Source organism: Emydura macquarii, unplaced genomic scaffold (assembly GCF_026122565.2).
Source record: "Emydura macquarii macquarii isolate MOO-44397 ecotype Brisbane River unplaced genomic scaffold, CSIRO-AGI_Emac_v2 contig_1043, whole genome shotgun sequence".
Lineage (NCBI taxonomy): Eukaryota > Metazoa > Chordata > Testudines > Chelidae > Emydura > Emydura macquarii.
The window spans coordinates 21151566-21174307 of NW_027131180.1; the positions used below are offsets into that span (position 1 = coordinate 21151566).

The window sequence follows — 22742 nt, forward strand, 5'->3', positions numbered from 1 at the left end:
GCGTGTGTGTCGGGGGGAGAGCAGGGTGGGGGTTTGTGTGCGTGTGTGTCGGGGGGAGAGCAGGGTGGGGGTTTGTGTGCGTGTGTGTCGGGGGGAGAGCGGGGTGGGGGTTTGTGCGTGCATGTGAGATTTTACAAAACGATGGAGATTAAAGTGCATTTTGCTCTGGTCCGTCCCTTCCAGTAGCAAAATGAAACTGTCTAGAGTCAAATCGTTCCATGGAGACCGGGTCAGATCAGAAAAGGCCCTTCTCCGTGCCTTCTCCAGGTAAGTTGGCAGAGCCGTGTGGTCAGTAGTGCTCTATACATGGGATACCTGGGGTGAGCTGCAACAGGGAGGCTTTTTGTTAAGGAGACAACTGCTTAAAGCACAAGTTATTCTCCTATGTAAGTATTAAGAGGGGGCATTAGATAGAGAGTACAGAAATGGCAACAGCATCCACGTGTTGCACTGCTCTTATTTAAATTAATTTTACCGAACCCAACATCGACTACTCATCCATAGACCACAAACCACTTTATAAAGCTGAGTATTGTCCCCATTTTACAGGGAGGCAGAGGGATCATCACTGGATCTCAACTTTGGTTTTGGAATTCCTCCCATTTCTTATAGCGGCCAAATTTTGTTAAGCTCCCTCTGTGACATTTTATGCAAACTATGTAGTACTCTGATTTGCATTCTTGCAAACTATTTTCATAAGGACCATAAACTTTATCTGATGGCTAACACACCCTGTCCCAAGCAGTAACAGGATGTCAGATGTGAAATTGCACAAAATGTGGCAAGTATATGGGTCTAAGGGCTGCTAGGATACATGAGTGGGTGAGTCAAGGGTGGATGCTAGGCTACCAGGGTGGATGACTGCTAAAAGCTGTCTGGGCTGGGAGCCCTGGGACTGCTGGAGTAAGTCAGATTGCTAACAGGTAACTGGGGGAGTGTGGTCAGTTGTTCGGGGAAGGTAGCAAGACAGTGTTGCCAACTCCCATGCTCTTAGCGGGAGCTTTTTTATGGTTTTCGTAAAGCCCCAGCTCCTGGATGTGTGATTAGGTTAGAATCTCAGCTGTCTTCAATAACAAGTTTCTAGGTCTTAGGGTTGTGGAAAAATGCTGGAAAACATGAACCCTGAAAGCTATGACACCAGAAGACCTAAACCCAAAATGTTTTTTTTTTTTTTTAAATCTCAATTTTGAAGGTTTGACTCATGCTTTTTTAACACTTGGAATTGGCAGTACTGGGTCTGTCAGCTCTTCCCCAGGTCTGCTGCTGCTGGTGGTGCCCTCTGCAGTTGTAATGCAACAAGGGACAGTGTGAGGGGAGACAGCAGCTGCATGCAGACACCACAGGAATTTCTGGTATACCAAATTAACAGTTACAGCCATTTCTGTAGCCTACCTGAATGTATGACTTTATAGTTCAGTATTCCCAACCCCAAAAGTTCAAAAATTACTCAAATCCTAAAATTGAGATTTTTACAAAATCCCATGATTGTGCCCAAGATTAAATGTTTGATCTGTCATCTGACTCTTGAATTCCTTCTGCCCACCCCCACATCTGTGTGTATGATAATTACAAAATGGCCAACCCTTGCAAATTTAGGCCCAGGTTCTCAAGGTATTTAGGTATCTAACTTCCATTGCAATCAATGGAAATAAGATGCTTAAATATCTGAGGATTCTGGGCCTTAATAACTAAGGTGAGATTGGCCCCTACTGCAGCAACTTTTGCTATGAGGACCCAAGTGAGACCAGGGACATGACACAAACATAGTTAACAGTGCTGGCCCAGAAGGGCTGACAACCTAGTGTAAAGCACAGTGCTGAGCTTGTGATGTAGGAGCTGGAACCAAGGTTAAGTATAGTGAGACCTATTGCCAAGCATGTGTTAGAGGAGAACAATTTTTAATCCTTGCTGAGCTGGGCTCATTTGAAACCAGTGACCTAGTGCTGAAATGCTCTATAGCTCAAGTAGTAATGTCCTGAGATATCCAGTCTCCAATAAGTGCCAATATTACACCTTTGAGAATGAGGCTTGCTTTCTGGAAAGATAAGTTTATAAGTTCTGGCCTTTCTGGCGCTTACTCAGCAAGAATCTTCTATTCTTTGGGTCACAGAAAGTCTTCCCTGCATTTATTCTGTCCCAAACACACATTGCTCTTATAGGGACAACTCCCATTAACCAACTATAAATAAAAATACAGCAGTAAAGTATATATTAACACAGCATCCACATTCACTTCTAAAATACAGTATTTTGCAATATAAAATCGTTGCAACAAGTGCTTCAGGGCTCTTGAAGTTTTTATTTAAATATGTATTTTCCATCCCATCTGGGTCATCTGCAAGGTTTGAACCCAAACCTTCCAATCCACAGCACCAACCTCTTCCACTTAAGTAGTAGGTATAGCTGTGGGTGTGAAGCATGTGGATATCTTTTATATGGACCAGCCCTTACAGGGAGGCATTACACATTGCCAGTGGGTTACATAAGTTATGGAACAGCACTGGAATGCTGGGCATCGGGAATCTTGGTTTTCATTCCTGGCTTTAGAAGCAGTGCGTGGTCTAGTGGTTACAGAAAGGATAACCAAATGTACCTGAGACAGATTGGGCAGTTTCCTGCAATACACCAGACAAACTTTATTGAATTAATTTTATATATCATTATAGGCTAGGGATTGTATATAATTCCATGTGGGGAGGGAGACCACAGCCCTCCAGGAACTACGAAGAGTGGAAGGGCGGAGTTAGGCAAATTCACTCTGGTTGTAACACTTCCAGAGAGCTACCACTGACTGGACAGTCTTGCATATACTTATTCAAACTGGAATCTCCAGGGACAAAAAAGACTTTTGTTTAAATAGCCTGAATTAAAACTAACACATGGCCTTTGTTCTGATCCAGCAAAACTGACAGGATCTTTTACCTATGGAGAGGGCCCCAATCCTCAGGTAAGCACTGGAAGGACTGACACCAACCAGAGCCCTTGGAGAGATGGAGTGTGATTTCTAATAAGCATGTTGGGGTATGTGTAGGTTCTTTTATTGTTTTAAAGGTTTTTTTCTGTAATGCTTTTACCTTAAGAATAGATGTGCTTGTTTAGAAAGAGTGGTGTGGTGACTTAGTGTGGCGCTTACTGTTTTACTTTTCAGAGACAGTAAACAGGCCTGCTTACTACTGGGAAATTCAGTGTAGGCAGGGATCTGTGCAGCCTGGAAATAACCTAGTCAGAAGGGAGAGAGAGGTGACAGCTGAGGCGCTGGGAGCCTAGAATGGGTGTCCTTGCTGGACCACAGAGGAAGAGCAGAGATGCAGTTGCCCTGAATTGCAACAGTATCAACATCCCTGCTTAAAAAGTCTGGCACTGAACTGGATACTTCTGAATGTGAAAACACTAGCCTCCAGCACTTGAGCTAAATAACCAGGTCTCTTAGCATGGAAGTAGAGTCATTAACAGTATAGTTCAGTCACTTCTTAGCAGTTAGACCACATATAGATGTTTGTGTGGATTACAGAAGCAATCAATTTGACATTCTTGTGAAAGACTGCATGGTAAAGTGGATGCCAGATTCCTTGTAAGTATGAAAGTTTAAAATAAAGCCAGAGATAGCTATTATGCATATTCTTTTTTAAAACAAAATTAATTTTTATTGACCAGTTAAAAGTTTTGATCTGACAGAACCAGAATGTGCTTTTTACAAAAAATACCTCTATTTACTTTAACTAGTAAATAAACATACTTCCATATACCCGCTGTTCCTCAAAATTTAAATGTACAGTATAAATTTTTAATTTTCAATATAGACATATGCTGTATTTTACTAGTCATCTATAATAAATCCAACTAGAGGTATGACAAAACACCGAGAAAATAAATAATGACGAAGACAAAATGAAAAATTGCACACCAGTTTATCAAAAATGACAGTTATATGAACATTGTTATATTTCAGCTACCACTTCAAAATTAAACATTAAATTTAGCCATTAAAAGCACAATAATATTTCATTATCCCTACTAGCATAATACTAGATCAGGTATTCAAGATACTCTTAGGCTAAGCAGACTAGCAAAGTACAACTAAGGGAATGCAACCTAATTTAAACAACCTTATTGTCTTGCTTAAGTCAAAAAATGTAGGTTCTGTAGAAACAGATATTTCACAAAATCTAACATTAAAGGGATTGTTTTAAAGGTTTTAATTGACACTGTTTTTGGTTAGACCATTAGTGGAATGAGATGACAGTAATTGATGTAAGAGATGGGTATGCTACCCCTTCATCACTCCACTCCTCTGTTGACTGGAAGGAGCGTACCATCACTATACCCATTTTTCTCCTCAGCATTTAAATTTAAACATTCCTATTTTCCAGATATTACAGCATTGTGCTAATGCATGAGAACCAGGAAAAGAGACTAGAAACAAAAGGACTAGCCCATTTTTTGTCTAACAAAAGCTGTGCAAAATTTAAAACAGCATAAATAGTGAAAGTAAATTAGATTTGTTTTCAGCTTTAATAAACTCATTGGTCATAAACACCATAGTAAGGTAACCTGTTTGCTTTTAAAAGTATCTTTAACTTAAATTTTCTTTTAATTACATAATTCCTCTACAATTGAATAGCCCATTGTAATCATACAGGATGCTGCATTATTGGTATTTTCATGAGATGCTAAATTAGGAGACTGATTACAGTAGTGGCCTCAAACAAAAGAGCTTATAAAGTGGGGTTTCTATGGCAGAGTCAGTATTTAATATAGCAACAATTCAATGTTTTGAATTTTTCTGAGGACATCTTAAGTCCTTAATTAGGTACTTTCCCACATCACAAAACCACTATACAATTTAACCTGATTGGCAGTCTTCACTCAAGGGGGTAATATTTCAGGTCAGTAATGAGGTGCATGAGCAGAGCTAGGAATAAGCTTGCACAGCACATATCAAAACTATGCCTACTTGTAGTTAGTACCACAGTGGTATGAGCATCTGCAATTCCCACTGGTTTTGGTGGGAATTGCAGGTATTATTAGCATGTCTCAGGATCAGACTCTTGTACAAAAAATCCACATGTTGCTACCATGGACCATAGGCCAAAAATTTCATGTACCAACTATATTTTATCATAAGCAAACTCACAACTTTCCTTTTTCATTATTGTTAGTAAGCAGAATACTGATATTTACAACAATGCTATTGAAGTCTGTTTTCAGAGAGGGTAAGTTTAATTTGCTGCTTTTATTTTGGGGGAACAACTATACATTTAAAGATCACAGACAATACAAAAGTTAAAAGTAAAATAAAAAGTGTCTGTAAAAAGTGTTAAGATTCCAAAGTAATTTAATTACATTTGCAAATATTTTTTAGCACATTTACATTTTAAAACAAAATTCTTAATAAGTTAGATGCATCCAGGGCCTGTCAATGTTGACTGTTCCTTTAAGAAGAAAGTTAAAGGTACATGATAAAGTACCCACAGCATTTGAGACACCTGAGTGTAAACAGTATATTTTTTACACTGGGTTTCTGATTTTTTTATATCTAAATTACTCAAACATATAAAAACAAAACCAGTCTTTACAATTTGGAAACTGTACAATATAGTGGAAGATTCAGCAATTATCTTAATGTCTTAGGTAAAGGATATTAAGTACTGCTGATTTCATGCATTTGCTCCACAACTTGTCCTAACATTTCATCAACTACATCAACATCATAATTTACTTGCTGCAAATCTAGATCAGGCATAATTATAGCCAGTAGCTGTCCAACGTTAACTCGAAGGGATCGCAGTTTCAGGCTGTAAGGAAATAATGATGATCACATTAAAGATTTTATATACAGTGGAGATAAATTCAGAGATTACAGTCTAACATTTTATATGGAACTTTATAAACAATATGCATGCCTTACTGAAAATAGATGGTTCTGCAAGTCTGACTTTTACAAAGAAGCATATAAGCCAATATAAGACATGATGACATTTAAAAGTTACCTATGATGCAACTTAAAGCAAGGAGATAGCTGGACCAGTTTTTCCAAGGTCTGAGCATCACAGCTCCTGATCTGGAGGGTTACATGCTCATTTAGTTTTAAACAAACACTAAAGGGAGAACTTGGTTCCACCCTCATCACCTCAAGAGGCTTTTTTGAAGCAAATGAAAAGTTATGTTTGTTTAACTCAAACCCAATTACTGGCACAGATACCTCTCCTCAAGCTCCATTTTGCTTTTTCAAAACAATTCAAAAGTATTAAAAATTGGACGTATATGCAGAAACATGACAGGGCTGGGCACATCTGGCCCAAGTTTGAGGAACACACACAGACACATTCAGAGACAAAAGGAGGGGAAAAAAATATCTGTACGGAGAAAAGAGAAAATTTCTCCAAGAACTACCTTAACAAAGCTACAGTGATAGGTGTGTAAAGCTAAGTTTTAGCTGTATTTTTCCATGTTACTTACAGCTTTTTTTCTGCTTCAGCCTCTTTCCCCGTTTCCTTTCCTCCTCCTGTTTATTTTCCCTATGTTCCTCCTCTTATTCTTGCTCTCTCCCTGTCGATCCCTCTTCGCTGCTCAAAGTTACTTCCAACTCAACCATACTTTAGATCTCTTCCTTCTGCCTGCATTTCCTTCCAAGGTCGTCAGTAGCTGACATCCATGCTGCTGATATGCCACAGGAGGATTTGTGGATGGCCTAAAGTGAAGTGGTTCTCAAAGTTTTTGTATTGGTGACCCTTTTCATACAGCAAGCCGCTGAGTGCGACACCCTCAGCCCTGTGGGATCCCCACTCTCCCTTCACCCCTGACCCCTGCACTTTGCCCCCAACACCTCCACCCCACCCTCCTGTGCCCACCTGGGGAAACAGACCTGCATGCACAGTGCAGCTGGTATTGCTGCTCACTCCCACCCCAACTCCAATGCTGTTCCTCCACGTACCCATAGGGGTCTGTCAAGGGTGGGGAGTGAGGAGCAATGTCAGGGCTGCCAGCAACCAGGTCACTTCCCCACTTAGGCTGCTTTAGGGGATGCCTCACAGCATTGCCCAGATGGGGAAAGAGATCTGGATACAAGAAGCCCTGACATTGCTCCTCACTCGCCGCCGTCCCCCCTCCACACAGCCATCTGAGGGGGTGCAGAGGAACACTGGGGGATGGAGGGGGTTAACAAGTTGTGTGCTACTGCTCACTCTCCTCCTCCCCTGTTCCTCTGCTGGGAGGAAGCAGGGAGGCTCACAGCCCCACGCCTGGCTTGGGTCAGGGCTCACAGCTTGCAACCCAGTTTGAAAACCAATGCTCTCATGCAACAAATACACATCTGCAGATCATTCCAGGGAGTACACGTGAATTAAAGTCAGATGCCAATAGCAAAGGAAGCATTGGCAGGAGGAACGATCACAACTGATAAAGTAGCAAGAGCAGAGCTCCAGCCCAAACTTAACACTGGAGATCTGGCCCACGGTGACAACTCTGAACAGACATGTATTGAATGGTAGGTCAATATATTATTACAATTTACAACAACGTTTGAGGAAGGGTATCAGTAATCCATAACAAAAATCTTTTAAGACCTGCTCTGCCCAACAGCGTTAGGTCAACGTAAGGCAGTTTAGGTCAACTTAGCTGTAAGCATCTACACTACAATGCTGCTTCTGCCCATGTAAGTTGCCCACCTAACATCTCCACATCCATGAAACACACAGTGCTTAGTTTGACGCAGTGTCCCTGTAGACACTGTGTTGCTTACGTGACCAGTTGCTGCCTTTGACAGCCTGAGCTGGCTGCTGGAGCTGTCAGACTAGCCACCCTGGGATGATCACTGAAGTCCTGTCAACCCACATGGGGATCACCACCAGAGCAGTCAGATCTGCTGCCCAGGGATGACGGCCAGTGCTCTGCTGCCCTGCATGGGGATCATTGTTAGACCTGATGCCCTGGGATGACCACCAGAGCTGCACTTCCTCCCCCACGCAGGGCTGGCCATCAGACCCCACCCAGGGCTGGACACAGAAGCTGAGCCCCATGGGCCCAAGCTGTGAGCTCCATAGAGGTCCAGGCTGCCAGAGCCCTGAGACCCAGCACTCCAGGATGACCAGCAGGGGACTGGCCACTGAGACCCCACTCCCCTGTGATGGGACTCCAGTTGTCAGAAGCATCAGCCCCGCCACTCCATATTGTCAACCCTGCCCAAGCTGGGCCGGGCCACTGGAACCAGGCCACCCCTCGGAGCTGGGCCCCCACCAGCACAGGGCCATGGGTATCAGGTTAGGCTGCCCCGCCCAAGCCCCAGGATGACTGCCGGGAGGTTGACTGCTGGAGCCCCCCCCAGACCCAGGGGCCCACTCCCTCCAAGTGGGGCTCCAGCCACCGGAGCCATCAGCCCCAGTGCTCCAGGATGACTGCTGGAGGGGGGGAGGGTGGCCACTTGCCCAAGCCCCGCCACCCAATCGGTCAGCCCTACACTGCCCCAGAGCAGCAGGGTGGCTGCAGTCAGCCCCGCAACAGCTATCAAACCAGGGTGGTGGGGCTCCATGTGTCAGCCTCCCACAATGCCCCACTTAAGTTGGTGTAAGCGCTCCTGGTGAGGACATGCACAGTCAGCACCAGGAGGGTACTGTGAACATGAACAACCAATTTAATTACTGTGGTGGCTGTAATTTAAATAGACTTAATTTTGTAGTGTAGATAGGCCCTTAGATACACTTGAAGCAAAAATTCCTCAGAAACTGGATAGTGTCCTCTGTGTGTTGTATAGTGCTAAGCAAACTGTTGACTCCAATAAAAAGCCACTGCTCTACCTGGATAAAGAGAAACCTTATTTCTTCTATTTTTATTTTTTTTTTAGAATTATCAGACAAACTATACATTTAGATTTTTTAACACTTGCAATCTGGACATAAACTAATCTGAATTCTTTTTTGGAAGATGGTAAAAGTGTGAACATTAGCGGGGAAAGGAAGGGGCAGTGAAGATTCAGAAAGCCACATAAGATTACAGAATCAGTCATGAACTTTGACAGGGTTTTAAGGTACAAGCCAGATCAGAAATTTGCATGGAATAGCCTGTCTAAAAGAAAGAAAAGTGATACCTTTCTTCATCAGAATAACTGACAGGATCTTCAGCATTACTGGTTGTAGAATCATTTGCACATGCTACCACTTGTGGAATTGCAGCTTTTAACTGTGCAACTTCTGATTTAAGTTCTTCGCACTGAAAGCCTAATTGAGTTTTTTCCATTTCCAGCAGTTCAATCTGAGACAGATAAGTCAAAGTAAGTTAATTTTATACTTCTGAAGTCAAAGTGAAGTAATTTTTAAAAGGTGACAATTTAAATCATTGGCTTAAATAATGATCAAATCACTTGATTTGTAAAAAAAAGTTTACTGAAGTTCTGGAAAACTAATTTGAAAATTTGTCTTACTTCATTATGAATTTTATTCTGTTGAACTAAATTATGCTTTTTAAAAACGTCACTAATGGGTTGGGTATCATATCTGTATTTTATAAGATGGCTACAGGAAAACAAAATATTGAAAATTGAAGCCTGATCCTGAAAACAATTAAGCAGGTACATAATTCTGCTCACATGAATATCATCCAATTTACTTCAATGTGACTACGCATCTGCTTGAAACCAAACATAAGCGTACACAAAGGTTTGCAGTATCAGAGGTTAAACTTTTAATTATTAAAAAAGTCTTAGTGTCAAATCTTTCCGTTCAAAACAAATTGCTTCAGTCTTAACAATCAGAAGTTAGACTGTCACTGTATTAAGAATTAGTTAACTTTTTATACTTGCACCAAAATTTAAAAAAACAGAAGCCTAAAGTTAAGCACTTAAACCTAATTTAGGCACCTAACAGTGGGATTTTCAAAAGCACTTAATTTATTTAGGAGCACAAATCCCGTTTACTTCACACTGCAAACCTGACGGTTGAGTATAGACTGGTCAAAGCATTTCAGCTTTCTTGACTTGTGGAAGTTCAATATATCAGAAAGAAGTGTTAGGTGTAAACACAGCATAGGCAAGTTACTTATCAATTTTGTATTTGAATTTGTTGTTTTCAGATTAAGGATGTTAATGAAGCCCTGGACTACTTTTTCAGCATACACAAGCATTTTAAGTATGAAACTTTGGAAATGGGGCAGGGAGGAAAAATCCATAAAATCTGAAATCTATGAACAATTAGAAAGCTAAAGAAATGTATACAAAGTATCCACATTAGCAATTTAATACTATAAGATAGGAAATAACTAGCAACAATTGATCTTTTAAAAACTCATTATTCATCTATCCTGTGTGAATTCCAAGAAAACTTAGTTTCTGAAGTTAGCTAAAACCAAGAAAGTGACAGCTAATTCTTGATGAGCAGAACACAATGGCAGAGTATATTAGATACTCTACTCTAAAAACATTTTGAAAAAGATGGCAGACAAATTACCAAAATTGATCAATTTCCCTAACACAACACTTAAATACGTTAAACTATATTCAATTTTATTTAGAACATACAATGATTTCTCTCCAAAATTAATTTTACTCCTCACAAAAGATGCCAGATTAGATGGATTAGGCTCAGAAGTTTTGGATGGCAGCTGATCTAGAAGGTCAACGCCGAATTAAAACCACAGCACGGTCAGCAAAGTGGGACAGCACCAGTGGGCTACTTCGCTCCTAGGTTCTTGGTGTGTTCTTTGCACTCAAGTATTTAAAATATGTAACCGACACCCTTTTCCAGGCAACAGTGACAAACTGGCAAAGTCCTGGGACTAGCAACCTGGAACGTAGGTTCAATTTAGGGGTAGGTCAGAAGAGGGGGTTGAGGCAACAGCTAGAAAGAAATCCATATACTATGTCTGCAGGAAACTATGTGATGTGGAGGCAGAAGTATAATCTTGAAAGATGGATTTACAGTTTTTTGGTTTGGAGAAAAAAGAAAATGAATGGGGTAGCTATCATCATGAGCTCAAAGATCACAGAGGATGTCATGAGGGTAGAAAGAAGAGGAAAAACGATTGATGATAGTATGGTTGATGAAAGAAAATAGGGGTTGTGTGTTTGATCTCAAAATATGCTCCACTATCAGGCAGACCTATGGAAGAGAAGAAGAGTTTTAGAAATGAGCTGGCAGAGTTGGTGATTATAATTGAGTGTAACACCTTATTAGTGGTCAGCATCATGTTGGTGAAGGGAACCCAACAGAAGGAGTGGTGGGTACATTTGGCTTTGGTAAAAGAAATGCAGGAGAGAACTGGGTTGAGTAGTGTTTAATGGGATTTCAGAGGTGAATACTGTTTTTTAAAAAAGAATCCCATATGATGACGTAATGGAAAAAGTAAAGCCCAGGTGGACTATATTTTGGTAAAAACATATGAAAATGGTGAAAGAAAAAAGGTTATACCGAGTGAATATATGGCAGAACAACAATTAATAGGTAAAATCTACAATCTGAGAAGACAGGGAAGACGATGAAATTGAGGAAGAAATTGCACTGGTGGTTATGTAAAGGGGCAGAAAGTTTGGCAAACAGTAAAGGAAGGCTTTCATGCTTTACCAAAAACAGTGAAATGAGTGGAGGAAGAATTAAGAAATGTTTCATTAAGGCAGTGGAGGTAATGTGGAACAATGAGTAGTAAGATAGGGTGCTTTTGGATAACAAGCTAGTGGAAGTCTGATGTACAAGAGTAATTAAAAAAAGAATTATCTAAAGAGTCTGAGAAAGTAGGTTGCGATGAGTAAAAGCACACAAACAGGCAAAAAAGAGTTGCTGAGATGAGAATGGAAGCTAAAGAGGAATTATACGGAAAGCTGGAGGAAGATGATGTAAAGAAATTGGCTTTTGGGTTAGCAAAAAAGAGGAACAATGAAACATAAGATCTTTTTATGTGAAGGATGGGAACTGTGTGATGACTAACGCTAAGGTGTAAAAGGTATGGAAAAAATATTTCTAAAGGCTGTTAAACAAGAAGAGAACAGCAACTGCAAGTACCTCCAACAATTATGGGGAAACCTCAAAAGGTATTGATCTCTGCATGAGATAAAAGTAGAAGATGAAGAATGGTAAGGCAGCAGTGAAGATGAGATAATTATTGATATGATCAAGGCTATTGCATATACTGAAGTAAAGTGGCTTCATACATCACTGTGTGTTTGCTGAGATCCCACTTAACTGGAGAATAGGATTGATTGTGCCTCTCTTGGAGGGCAATGGTGATGCAAATGATTCAAACACTTATCAGGGCATCACTCCATTAAGTGGGCCTCTTCAATTCCTTGATAGAGTTTTGGAGGCAAGGCTGAGGAAAATATAGGAGAGGAGCTTTAGGAAGGGAAGGAATACCATAGCCACAATAATTGCAGTGAGACAGACGTTTGAAAGAATGATAAATGGAGGGTGTAACTGCTATGTAGCATTTATTGATCTTGAGAAAGCATATGACTTGATTCCGCAGGAGTTAGTGTTTGGAGTATTGAAATGAATGGGAGGGAGACTTCAGAAATTGACATGAGAGAGCAGCTGTATTGAGGATCAAGAACTAATATATGGAATTCTGGAGAGTTTTGAGGTGACCATGGGAGAGAGACAAGGCAGTGTGCCGAGTCCACTTTTCTTCATCCTAGTTATGGAGTTAATTAATAGGACAATCAAACCTGTGGAGACACAGAGAAAGCTAATCTATGCTGACGATATGGCCCTTGTGACTGACAGCAAAGAGGAATTGGTAAATATGGTATCAGAGTAGGCATCTGTGTTTGAAGATCATGTTTTGAAGGTAAACACAAGAGACTGCACTTATGGAAGTAAGGACGAGTAGAAGAAGGAAGAGCTGTTGACTGAAGTTTCTGGAGAGAAGCTGAATCAGAAGAGACTATGTGCTTGGGAAGTACATTTCATGCCATTGATCTGGAGAACTGAAAAGGATGTGCATGGGTGGCAGTGAAAAAGGCAGGAGTAGTGTGGGACTTGCAATTAATTCACAAACTGAAAAAGTGTATGCTGCATGTTTGTGCCTGCCTGCTCTATGATTTGGAAAGGGTGGGTAGTAGAAAATAATATAGCGAGGAGAATGGCAAGCAAGCAAAGTAGACAGAATGCACATAGAAGAAATTGGGGAGAAGATTAATTTGGGATTGTCAGTGATAGATAGCAAAGAAAGCATGGGAGAAAGAGGATAGCAAGAAAGGACATGGAAGATTGAGGACATGATGGAAAGACTGTCAAGAGACTTTTGAAGAGAAAAGGACTGGAACTCCAAGACCTACGGATCTGTGCCATGGACCAGAAGGAGTAGCGAAGAATCATGGGCACTCCGACCATATGTAAATAGGAAAAGGAGTTGAGAAGTGAAGTGAAAAAATATGCCAGATAGACAGCATTGGGGGCTACATCCCATTTATTCACAAACAAATAATGAACTACCCAAAAACAATAAGAACTCCTGTATATTTGTCCATCAGGGTGCCTCAAGTTTACTCTGGAGGGATCACTTCTAAAGAAAAGAGGGTAGAGTAAGTCTGTGCCAATTCAATTCTTGGTATGTTTTCTGGCAGTTATTCATACTGGAATTTTTGAAACTATGGTAACAGTATACCAAAAAGGTATTTACACACCTAGCAATTTACAGCAATCAAGATCTAGCACATACACAAGAGATGTCAGCTAATGAGCTAATCCTAATTTGTTTCCAATTAATTGATTTGAATCTGGGAAATGATAATTTTTATGTGCAATTGTATCCAAATTTTGACCCGGATCCTATAGTGTACTCAATGTGGCTGTTCTCTTCGCTCACAAGGACCCCAGTGAAGCCATAGGGAACTGTCTGGATTGATTTCATTACAGGATCAGGTCCTTGGTGAATAATTTTGTAGCTAGTTTTAAAAAGATAGGCACTGTATATTTACTTTACCATACCATAAGCCATATTAATAAACATACCTCACTTTTATATTGGTCTCTCTCAATATTGCATTTGTCCAATTGTCTGAAGACATCATCAAGTTGCACAGCAATTTCATCTACCTCATTTTTATTTTCACTGTTGGCACATTTGCTGCATTCAGTTTTTAAGTTTTGCAGAGTACAACACTGTTCTTTTAGCTTTTCCATCTCTTTTAAGGCCTGCTCATATAAAATAACCACTTCTTCTGGACATTTCTCTTTTAAATTTTCTAGTTTATCATCTGGGAATGTAATACTAGTCTCAGTCGACTGATGACACATTTCCCTTTTCACATGTTTGTCATTCATTTCTAGTACCTTCTGCTCTAGTATTTTCAACTGTTTGGTTAACATTTCACACTGTTTTCGGTAATTTTCTTTTTCTTGGTTTGCTACTTGCAGCTGATTTCTTAGTTCATTTAATATGATGCTCAAATCCACAGAAGACGTCTCAAAAGCATTAATAATTTCTTGTTGGCTTGTTTCCAAAGTTGATCTGGGCAACTGAATGTCTATATTGTCTTCTACTTCTTCTTTTTTAACAACTAAACTCGGGATCTCAGTTTGGGTAGATGTAGTCCACTGTTCATATTTAGTTTCTGAACTAGCTGCACCACAAGGCTCTTTAATACCACAGCTTTCTTTCTGCGTGCTGCCTTGTTCCATGTTAACACACTCAGTTTTTACTATCGTAACATCACAGTCTGCTGCAGGCTTTGGAGTACTGCTCTCCTCTAAGATGATGACGTCCTCATCTTCATCATCTTTAGCGTGATTGTCAAATGTGTGGCTATTTAATCGCAATGTCTTCAAAGTTACAGGCATCAAACTACCAGACATCTTCCGTTTAAGGCTGGGGAAGAAGGGGAGAGGGGAAGGGACATGAAATAGTTTGCATTAGCTGATTACTACACTTTTCAAAATAATTTCTATTTTCCAACTGTGTAATTTCAAAGTTTGTGTACATTTGTTGGATCGCACTGGTGATTCTAAACAATCTGTGCTTTATAATTTCTAAATTTTTAGGTCAACTTTAGGAGTTGTAAATCCTACATTTTGGAATGCTCCTGAAAACCGAAGATTAAGTGAACTGAAGCTACACACTGTGAATAAAAGAGGATGTCTTTCTGCCCATCAACTCTATTATAGTGACTGTTGGTTGTGCTTCGTACAATTAAGAACAAACATTAGGAGAGATCTGGTTTCACGGCTGAACTGAATCAAAAGGATTCATCCAAGGCCATTTGGGACAACGCAAGCAACATCTTTAGTTAACTAATTCAGAATTAGAGGGAATTAGTAGAAAGACAGGCCATGTCAAGAGAAATGCATTCTTGAATGGAGATGTCAGCAGAGACTCTAGACTAGAAAGAATATTTTCATGTTAAGAAAAAACTACATATCACTAGTCTGTCAGGATACATATCTATTTGTTATATTTGTAAGTCAACCATTATTTTTATAGTAACCTAGCAATTGACTTGTTTTCACACAATATCCTGAAGCAGACTAATAAATTTTGGGCCAAGAAGTGACAATATAATAAAAGGTTACCTGTAATGGAAGCTACCTGAGGAATATATATTGGAAAGACAGGCTAACATAAAGCAGTCTTTCCTCACTAAGAGAAATAGGTAATCAATCTTCCTCCTTGTTAGCAAAACACTTCCTACATTTGATTTGCTCTTCAGAAAGTATCTGATCTAATGTCTGACAGCTACTATAATATGACAGATAAACACATCAATCACTATTATAGCTGCCACAGTCTGGTAATTGACATATTACAAACACTGTAATTATTCTGATCTGCAAATTATTTATTCCTGAGATGAATGGAAATCTACTTTGCACTTATTCACTAACCTGTTGTCAGGATCCAAATGAGGTGAAGATACTAATCTATTATTTGAAGTGTTTATTGATCTTGGAACAGAAGTGTTTGAGGCTTCTGTTAAGTGTGATCTTGAAGCACCCTCCTTTCGACTCACAGATGATAATGCATTTTTGATGGAAGAGACAGAAGGTGCTTTTAAATAAATTTCATTACAAACCTGTAGAAAAAATAACATTTTATTAGGCCAAGCACATAAGTTAGACCCTGGAGGTAGGAGGGAGTACTTGAAATCTAATTTTTGGCAGAACTACATACCCTATTAGAGATTCACAATGTTTTCCACACCAGGACCACCCTCACATATTGCTGGAAATCTGCCTCACATGTAGTAAAACAAGAAGGGCAGGGTGGTCATGAGCCCAGGATGAAAATCTTTGTCCCCTTAGAACTGACAATCCCAAGCTGAGTGTTGTAGCCCAACCACCAAAATCCTATTCGAAAGTGCCATCCCTGTTTTGTTTTCTTTTAACAGGTTATATTTATGGATGATGGAGTGACTTTGAATGGTACAGTGGCTATTCAAAACCTCTAACCATGGAAATTCTATCCAAAAGTTCTGTTTAACTTTGGTAGAAAATAAATGTTACTAAGGGAGTAAACACAAAAACTAGATGGTGGAGTTTTGGAAATAAAAAGACATTAAAATGTCCTAGACTGTAAATAGGTCCAAATGGTTTACGGTTAAGACCTGTTAAGGAAATAATATAAATTAAACTGAACATGTTAGTATGTGTCAGTATAATTACATTTTACCAATCTGCAGTTACCCTAAAGAACTGTGCCCACTAAAAGTAGGTAAAATATGCTTTAAAACTGTTAGAAGCACTTTCTAGACAAAAATGTATATTTTAAAATGTGTAAGATTGTCATGGTAGGGGTCAACTACACCAAAAGAAACTTAACAGGAGTGGCACAGGAATTAGACTGTTTGAAATCATGATGTTGTACAGAGACGTTGTGGAAACATAACCAGACATTTTGACAGAAGGTAGCAGCAGAAGTACTGCATCCATTAAATAAGTAAAATCAATAACTATTAATGAAGCTTTTGTTAACTGAATATAATATATATATGATCTTGTAACTGCTTTTAAGGAAGTATGGAATTAAGTCAATGTGCACTAATAACGTGCAGTATGTGGGGGGATACACGCTATACAAAGTAAAAGTGGCCCTCAGTGATATGGAGCAAGAAATCCTGTCCTCTTATCACCATAGAAAAGTTAAAATTTAGTACAAGAAAGGTAACACCAGGTGGTGGAGGGTAAAAAAATTAACAAGGATCCAACATCATGAAGCTAAATGTAAAACCACTGCAACCTATATTGTGAAAGTTTGTTTTTCCTCCTCAAATACTGTCGCACAATGCAAGATCTGGAAAGCCCCAGGCTTGTACTGCTGTTTGGACCTGGGAGACACGTGTGTGTGCAGGAGTTGCCAGCATGTGGATTCACTTTGGGGGAACAGTCTCCAAGTTGCACAGGATGCTTGAAATGCTGCGATGTTGGGAAAGTAAATTGTCTATGCTCACCACAAGTATTGTGTAGTGGCTAAAAACACACCCACTTCCGGTATAAATGCAGAAAATGTTACTGTGACACTAAGCCATAAAGGGTTAAGCCCTAACAGGCTGAATGACCCAAATTCAACCTTTAAAAACATATTGAAAGGAAATACAAATGGTAATTAGAGCCATTGATTGTAAATAGCTAGAACTTTGAAATTTAGACTTGTATTGTTAAGAGATTGGGAGTAAATAATGGATCTATAGGTCTGTTTTTACATATAATCTTGTTAGTGGTTATTGATGTAACCAAATAGTTCCCGTCTGTCACTATATTCTGTTAGTTCAAAAATCAAAAGATACTAACATTTAGATGAAACCTGAATGTAGTATTATCATCTGACGAAGTGGGTTACAGCCCACGAAAGCTTATGCCTGCAGAAATTAAATTTGTTAGTCTTTAAAGTGCTACAGAACTCTCGTTTTTGCTATTATCATCGTTTTAATTCTCTTTGAAGTCTGTAATAACTCTGTAAATGACTGTAGATAGACGATTACCTTATGCTAATGTAGCTAGTTACTGGTGGGCATAGGAAATAGGGGGGTTTTGCTTCAAAGCCACGAGTAATTACCTATTATTCACTCAAGGAATCCCTGCTGTCAAGAAGTTATCAATAACCTGCGAAGGGTCTATAAAAAGCCTCTACGATCCTGATTCTATTTATCTTAGATCTGCTTGGATTTCACCAGGGGGAGTTCAAGTCGTAAGACTAAGATCACAGCTAAAGACTGGTTCATCCTGCTATTTCTCATGGAAGAAATTATATAGACTCTGCACATATGGATTGTCTATCGGACTATAACCTGTGAAACTGATTCTAAAAGAACTTTTGCAACTGAGCTTACCATCTCTATTATGAAACTGATGTATGAACTTCATTATACACACAGATGAGAATAATCTTTTAACCAATACTCTTGTCTTTAAAAAATAAATATTAGTTTAGTATTAAGAATTGGCTGTAAGCGTGTATTTGGGTAAGATCTGAAATATTAATTGACCTGATTGGTAATATGTCCAGTCCTTTGGGATTGGTAGAACTTTTCATATGATGGATGAGATTTTCATTAATCCCCATAATATTTGACTTGGCTGTCTGGGTGTAAGCCAAAGAATGGATGGCTTTAAGGGAACTGTGTTTTTGGCTTCTGGATAACCAGTCAGGCGGTTAGAAGCTGTTTGTTGCTAGCTTGGTGAATCTTATTTTTAGAAGTGACCACGAGTTTTGGGAATTGCCTGTCCCATTCTTTGCAGTTTTGCCCTAACTAAGCTATCTCAGCATGGTTCCTCCAGAGGCCAAGGTCATAGTTACTTCAATTGGTCTATGTTCTGTTTCACACCTAAATTTCCTTTAGTTATAAATATTTTGTACCAATTTTTTATAATGCAATTAAAAGAAAAGAAAAATTACAATTATAATATAATTATGATTTAAAGGCAAATCATTCTTATAATATCCCCTAGTAGGCTACTCCATAAAAATAAAGTACAAACCAGGGGGCACAAAGTTAAGTAATTTAAATAATTACAACTGCTATAATCTTAAATGTTGCTAAATAATAATGGAAATAAAACAAACAATATAAAAAAACCCCCAAAGGAATGGAATATAGACCTGGCTTGACATAAGTAAGGCCTTATTTCTTGGGAGGCATGGTTAAGGAGGTAAATGACACAGCAGGTTGCAAACAGAATGTCTGTATTAGCTAAAATAAGGGGGGACCACCCAGGGAACCACTTACATAGGACAAGGTAACAATTGATAAGATAAGCCCAGAAAGGCAACATGAGGTAATGAGTAAGCTGTGCATAAACCATGCATGTTGCACAGGTATTGATTCCCAGAAAATGATCAAGCCAAACCCAAAACGTGATACACGGTATAGTAAATGCAATGTAACATGCAAATGTATACAAAGGAAGAGGTTGCTCTGTAACTTTGGCTGTGTGGTAAGGCCTGTACTCACACCCTCTATGCTTGAGTCTGGTCACCTCAACGTAGCTTTGCTGTATGCCAAATAAAGGAACCTGATTGACAAGACCGGAGTCAAACTGAATGGAAGAGGTCTCAGGGAAACCCCAACAATAATTTGCTTTATTCCCTCCTTCACTTAGAAAGCAAACTATTGTATTCCAATTATTGTATTGGAAAGAGAAACCAATTACATCAAATTATAAACTTCTGTAACACTGAGGATTTTGGATTCTTAAGTGGTACCGTAGACAAAGCCTATGTCAATATAAATTATGTCGCTCACAGGTGTGAATAAACTACCCCTGCGCAACGTAAGTTACACCAACCGAAGCACCAGTGTGGGCAGCGCTACGTGGGCAGGCAAGCGTCTCCCACCAACATAGCTACCACTACTCGTTGGCAATGGATTAATTAAATTGACAGGAGAGCTCTCTTTGGTCGGCTTACAACGGCTACACTAGAGAACTTGCAATGACATAGCTGCATCACTGTAACTCTCTAGTGTAGCCATAGCCTTAGTGACTTAATCCCTCCACCTCTATCCTCTCCCCCACCAAAAAGTCTCAATACCACTGTGAGGAAGTAATAGTATTTTCCTCATTTTACAAATCCTTCTCTAGAATTCAAGGCTCCAATTCACACTGTGAGGAACCTAAATGCTCAACTTGGTCCGGAACTCTCTCACATCTGCCAGGTTTGTGCAGTTGGCCTATCACATCTGAACAATCAGTGCCACACTCAAAACTTCACTTACTACTACTTTTTCATAATCTAGTACCAAAAAATTCTCCCATTTTCAAATATCTTCTCCCAAGGACAACATCCTTCTCCCCTAACTAAACACCCCTCACCCTTTTTTTTTAACCTCATCTCTTCACTACAACCCCATCTCCTATGCCTATCAGGTATCAAACTACTGAGAAAAGGGAATTTTAGAAGAATGTACTAATTTAGTGTTCGTCTTCTGTCTCAGGTAAGGGCAACTGCAGCTGTATTTCCACCCACTGTGGCCCAGCAATGGCACCCCCTATAAACTACAGGCTCTTCAGCCATCACTTCTCTGGGGTGGAGACCCACATCTCTCCCTCTTCTGACCGAGTTCCCCCCACAGGCTGCACAGTTCCCTGTCTACACTGAATTCTCCAGCAAGTCAAACTGCCCAAACAAGCCTGCTTTGCATTCCCCTTAAATTATAAACCACGTAATTACTCAGGCATAAACTCAACACAAACCTTTCTAAGCAAGCACATTTATTCTTAAAGTGAAAACATTAGAGAGAAAACATCTTAAAAACAGTAAAAGAACCTACACACATGCTAGTAAGCTTACCAGAGATCACCTCAACTCCAAGAGGTGCTCTGGTAGGAGTCAATTGTTCAAATACTACATAGGAGGTTTTTTTTTGGTTACAAGGGCATGAAGCTATTAGCTCAGAACACACACATCCATGAATAGGTCAAGTCCTTCTAGTTCCAACCATTCTCAGGAAGGATTGGGGCTCCCCTTGGTCAGAAGGTCCTGTCTGTTTGCTGGATCAGAAAGAAGGCCCTGCATCAGTTTAAACTCAGACTATTTACCCAAAAGTTCTTTCTTTGTTTGCAGGTCTCTGGAGAATCCAGTTTGAACCAGTATATTCAAGCCTCTCTAGGTGAGGTGTGTTTTGAGAGGCATGTTACAATCTGAGTTAATTTACCTAATCTCCTCTCACTATTCGCTCCTGGAGGGCTGAAGTTCCCCTTCCCTATGGAATTACATACAATCCCTGGCCCACAATGATACATAAGTGTAATACAGTAAGGCCAAACTTACTCTAGTGTTTGTCCAGGGTACTGCAGGAAATTGCCATATATATCACACTGGGCACCCCTTCTCCTATAGCACCACTCACTTTTGGGGCTGCACTGGCCCAGTCTTCCTCCTTCAGTCCTGAACAGGATATAGATACTTTCTACCACTGAAATATTCTCCCAACATAAGCTTTTTGTCACTGGGTACATGGTGTTATTTTTCTGATGGCAGGCTGAATCTAGTTTTATAGCTAGTAAATGCTCAAAATATGTCGCTTTAGTGTAGACATGTTACTGTAACAGCAAGTTTTTCCCCACCACTGTAGTAAATCTACCCCATGACCTGTCGACTTAGTGGTGTCTACACTGGGGCTTAGGGCTGGCTTAATTAGGAGCAGCATATCTAGGTTGGTCTAAACTTAGGTCAAAACCAGGCCTATGTCTGACTGAAGTCAGAATTTTTTATTGACTGCAAAAGGGGATCAGGATCTGCCTATTAAAGTATTAAAGCATATTTTGTGATTTTTTTTATATCCCCTCCCAAAAGCTATGCTTGTTTTTATGTATTCTCAAGTAACTTCAATCTTTAAACTGTTCTATTTACATTGGTTCAATTACTTTGGAAAGCACATTTTAGTACTTAGATAATTAATTGTTGAACTTTAAATTCTGCTTCCAAAATGTGACTATGAAAATGGAATCTTTTTACTGAATGTATCTGCTCTCAGTGTATCAGATTTTCAAAGGGATATGCTCACATTATCTTAACCATTTTATGCACATGTGATATATGCACACAATGTTCTTGCACACAAATACATTCTAAATTTTGTCATTAATGTAAAAAGATGATCTGAAATATATATGGGACCAGATTTTCAAGTGTTTTTACTTTTTATTTCTGTTCGCACTACAGAGTTAATATAATTATGCCAGCGAGCCTGTATTTTTTTCCATTTTATGAATCAACTGAAATATTAACTAAGTTTGAAATAAAGGGCAAATTCTGCAAATAGTTTTTACAGGTAAAAATCCCACCGAAGATAATAAGGTTGTAGATGCAGCATGGAAGGCAGAATTAAAATCAGTAGAACCTTTATTACTAGCAATGATACAGATCATTGCAGGACTGACGATTTTAAAAAATTCTTACTTGTAAATTAAGCAAGTTGGACCTAGAAGACAAGAATACAACATAGAACCTCTCAATGTCATTTTTAATTTTATAATTTGATCAAATAGTCAAAATGTGTTAAGAAAATAGCCAAAACTACCAAATACAATAGCAGATCAAGATTAAAAGAGACAGTTACCTGTTGGCTGTACTCTAGTCGCTTCCTTAGTTTTTCCCTGTCTCTTTATACATTAGGGGAAGAAAAAGTTTAAAATATTAAATCAAAATGTAAGTCATTGTAAAAATCAACTTATTTCTACCTTAAAGCAAATACAATACTCTTCATCTTTCACAGATGAGAAAAATGGACAATGGTTTTCGATGATCAAATTCTGAATTATTGAATATTATTTAAGCATGAAGGCTACGAGGAGTTAAAAATTAGCATAACCTCAATGCCTTGTCAA

General features: G+C 39.3%; 1 protein-coding gene and 1 long non-coding RNA gene across 6 annotated transcripts in view; one reads left to right on the forward strand and one right to left on the reverse strand.

Moving 5' to 3' along the window:
• Window positions 1–132: 132 nt before the first annotated feature.
• Window positions 133–15378, forward strand: LOC137151055 (uncharacterized). The gene is made up of 3 exons (XR_010919145.1): window positions 133–267; window positions 2901–2947; window positions 14964–15378. It is a non-coding gene; the product is annotated as an uncharacterized lncRNA (long non-coding RNA).
• The window catches only part of MORC3 (MORC family CW-type zinc finger 3), a 60224-nt gene continuing 41100 nt past the window's right edge, over window positions 3619–22742 (reverse strand). The window contains exons 13-17 of one of the 5 annotated variants that reach the window (XM_067545284.1): window positions 22475–22517; window positions 15804–15991; window positions 13935–14790; window positions 9083–9246; window positions 3619–5795 (exon numbers count right to left, since the gene is read on the reverse strand). In XM_067545284.1, the coding sequence (XP_067401385.1) occupies window positions 5642–5795; window positions 9083–9246; window positions 13935–14790; window positions 15804–15991; window positions 22475–22517 (1405 nt within the window). In that variant the 3' untranslated portion in view covers window positions 3619–5641. Of the gene's footprint in view, window positions 5796–9082; window positions 9247–9441; window positions 13486–13934; window positions 14791–15803; window positions 15992–22474; window positions 22518–22742 lie in introns of those variants that run through there. The other 4 variants (XM_067545285.1, XM_067545289.1, XM_067545286.1 and 1 more) reach the window with 4 other exon arrangements.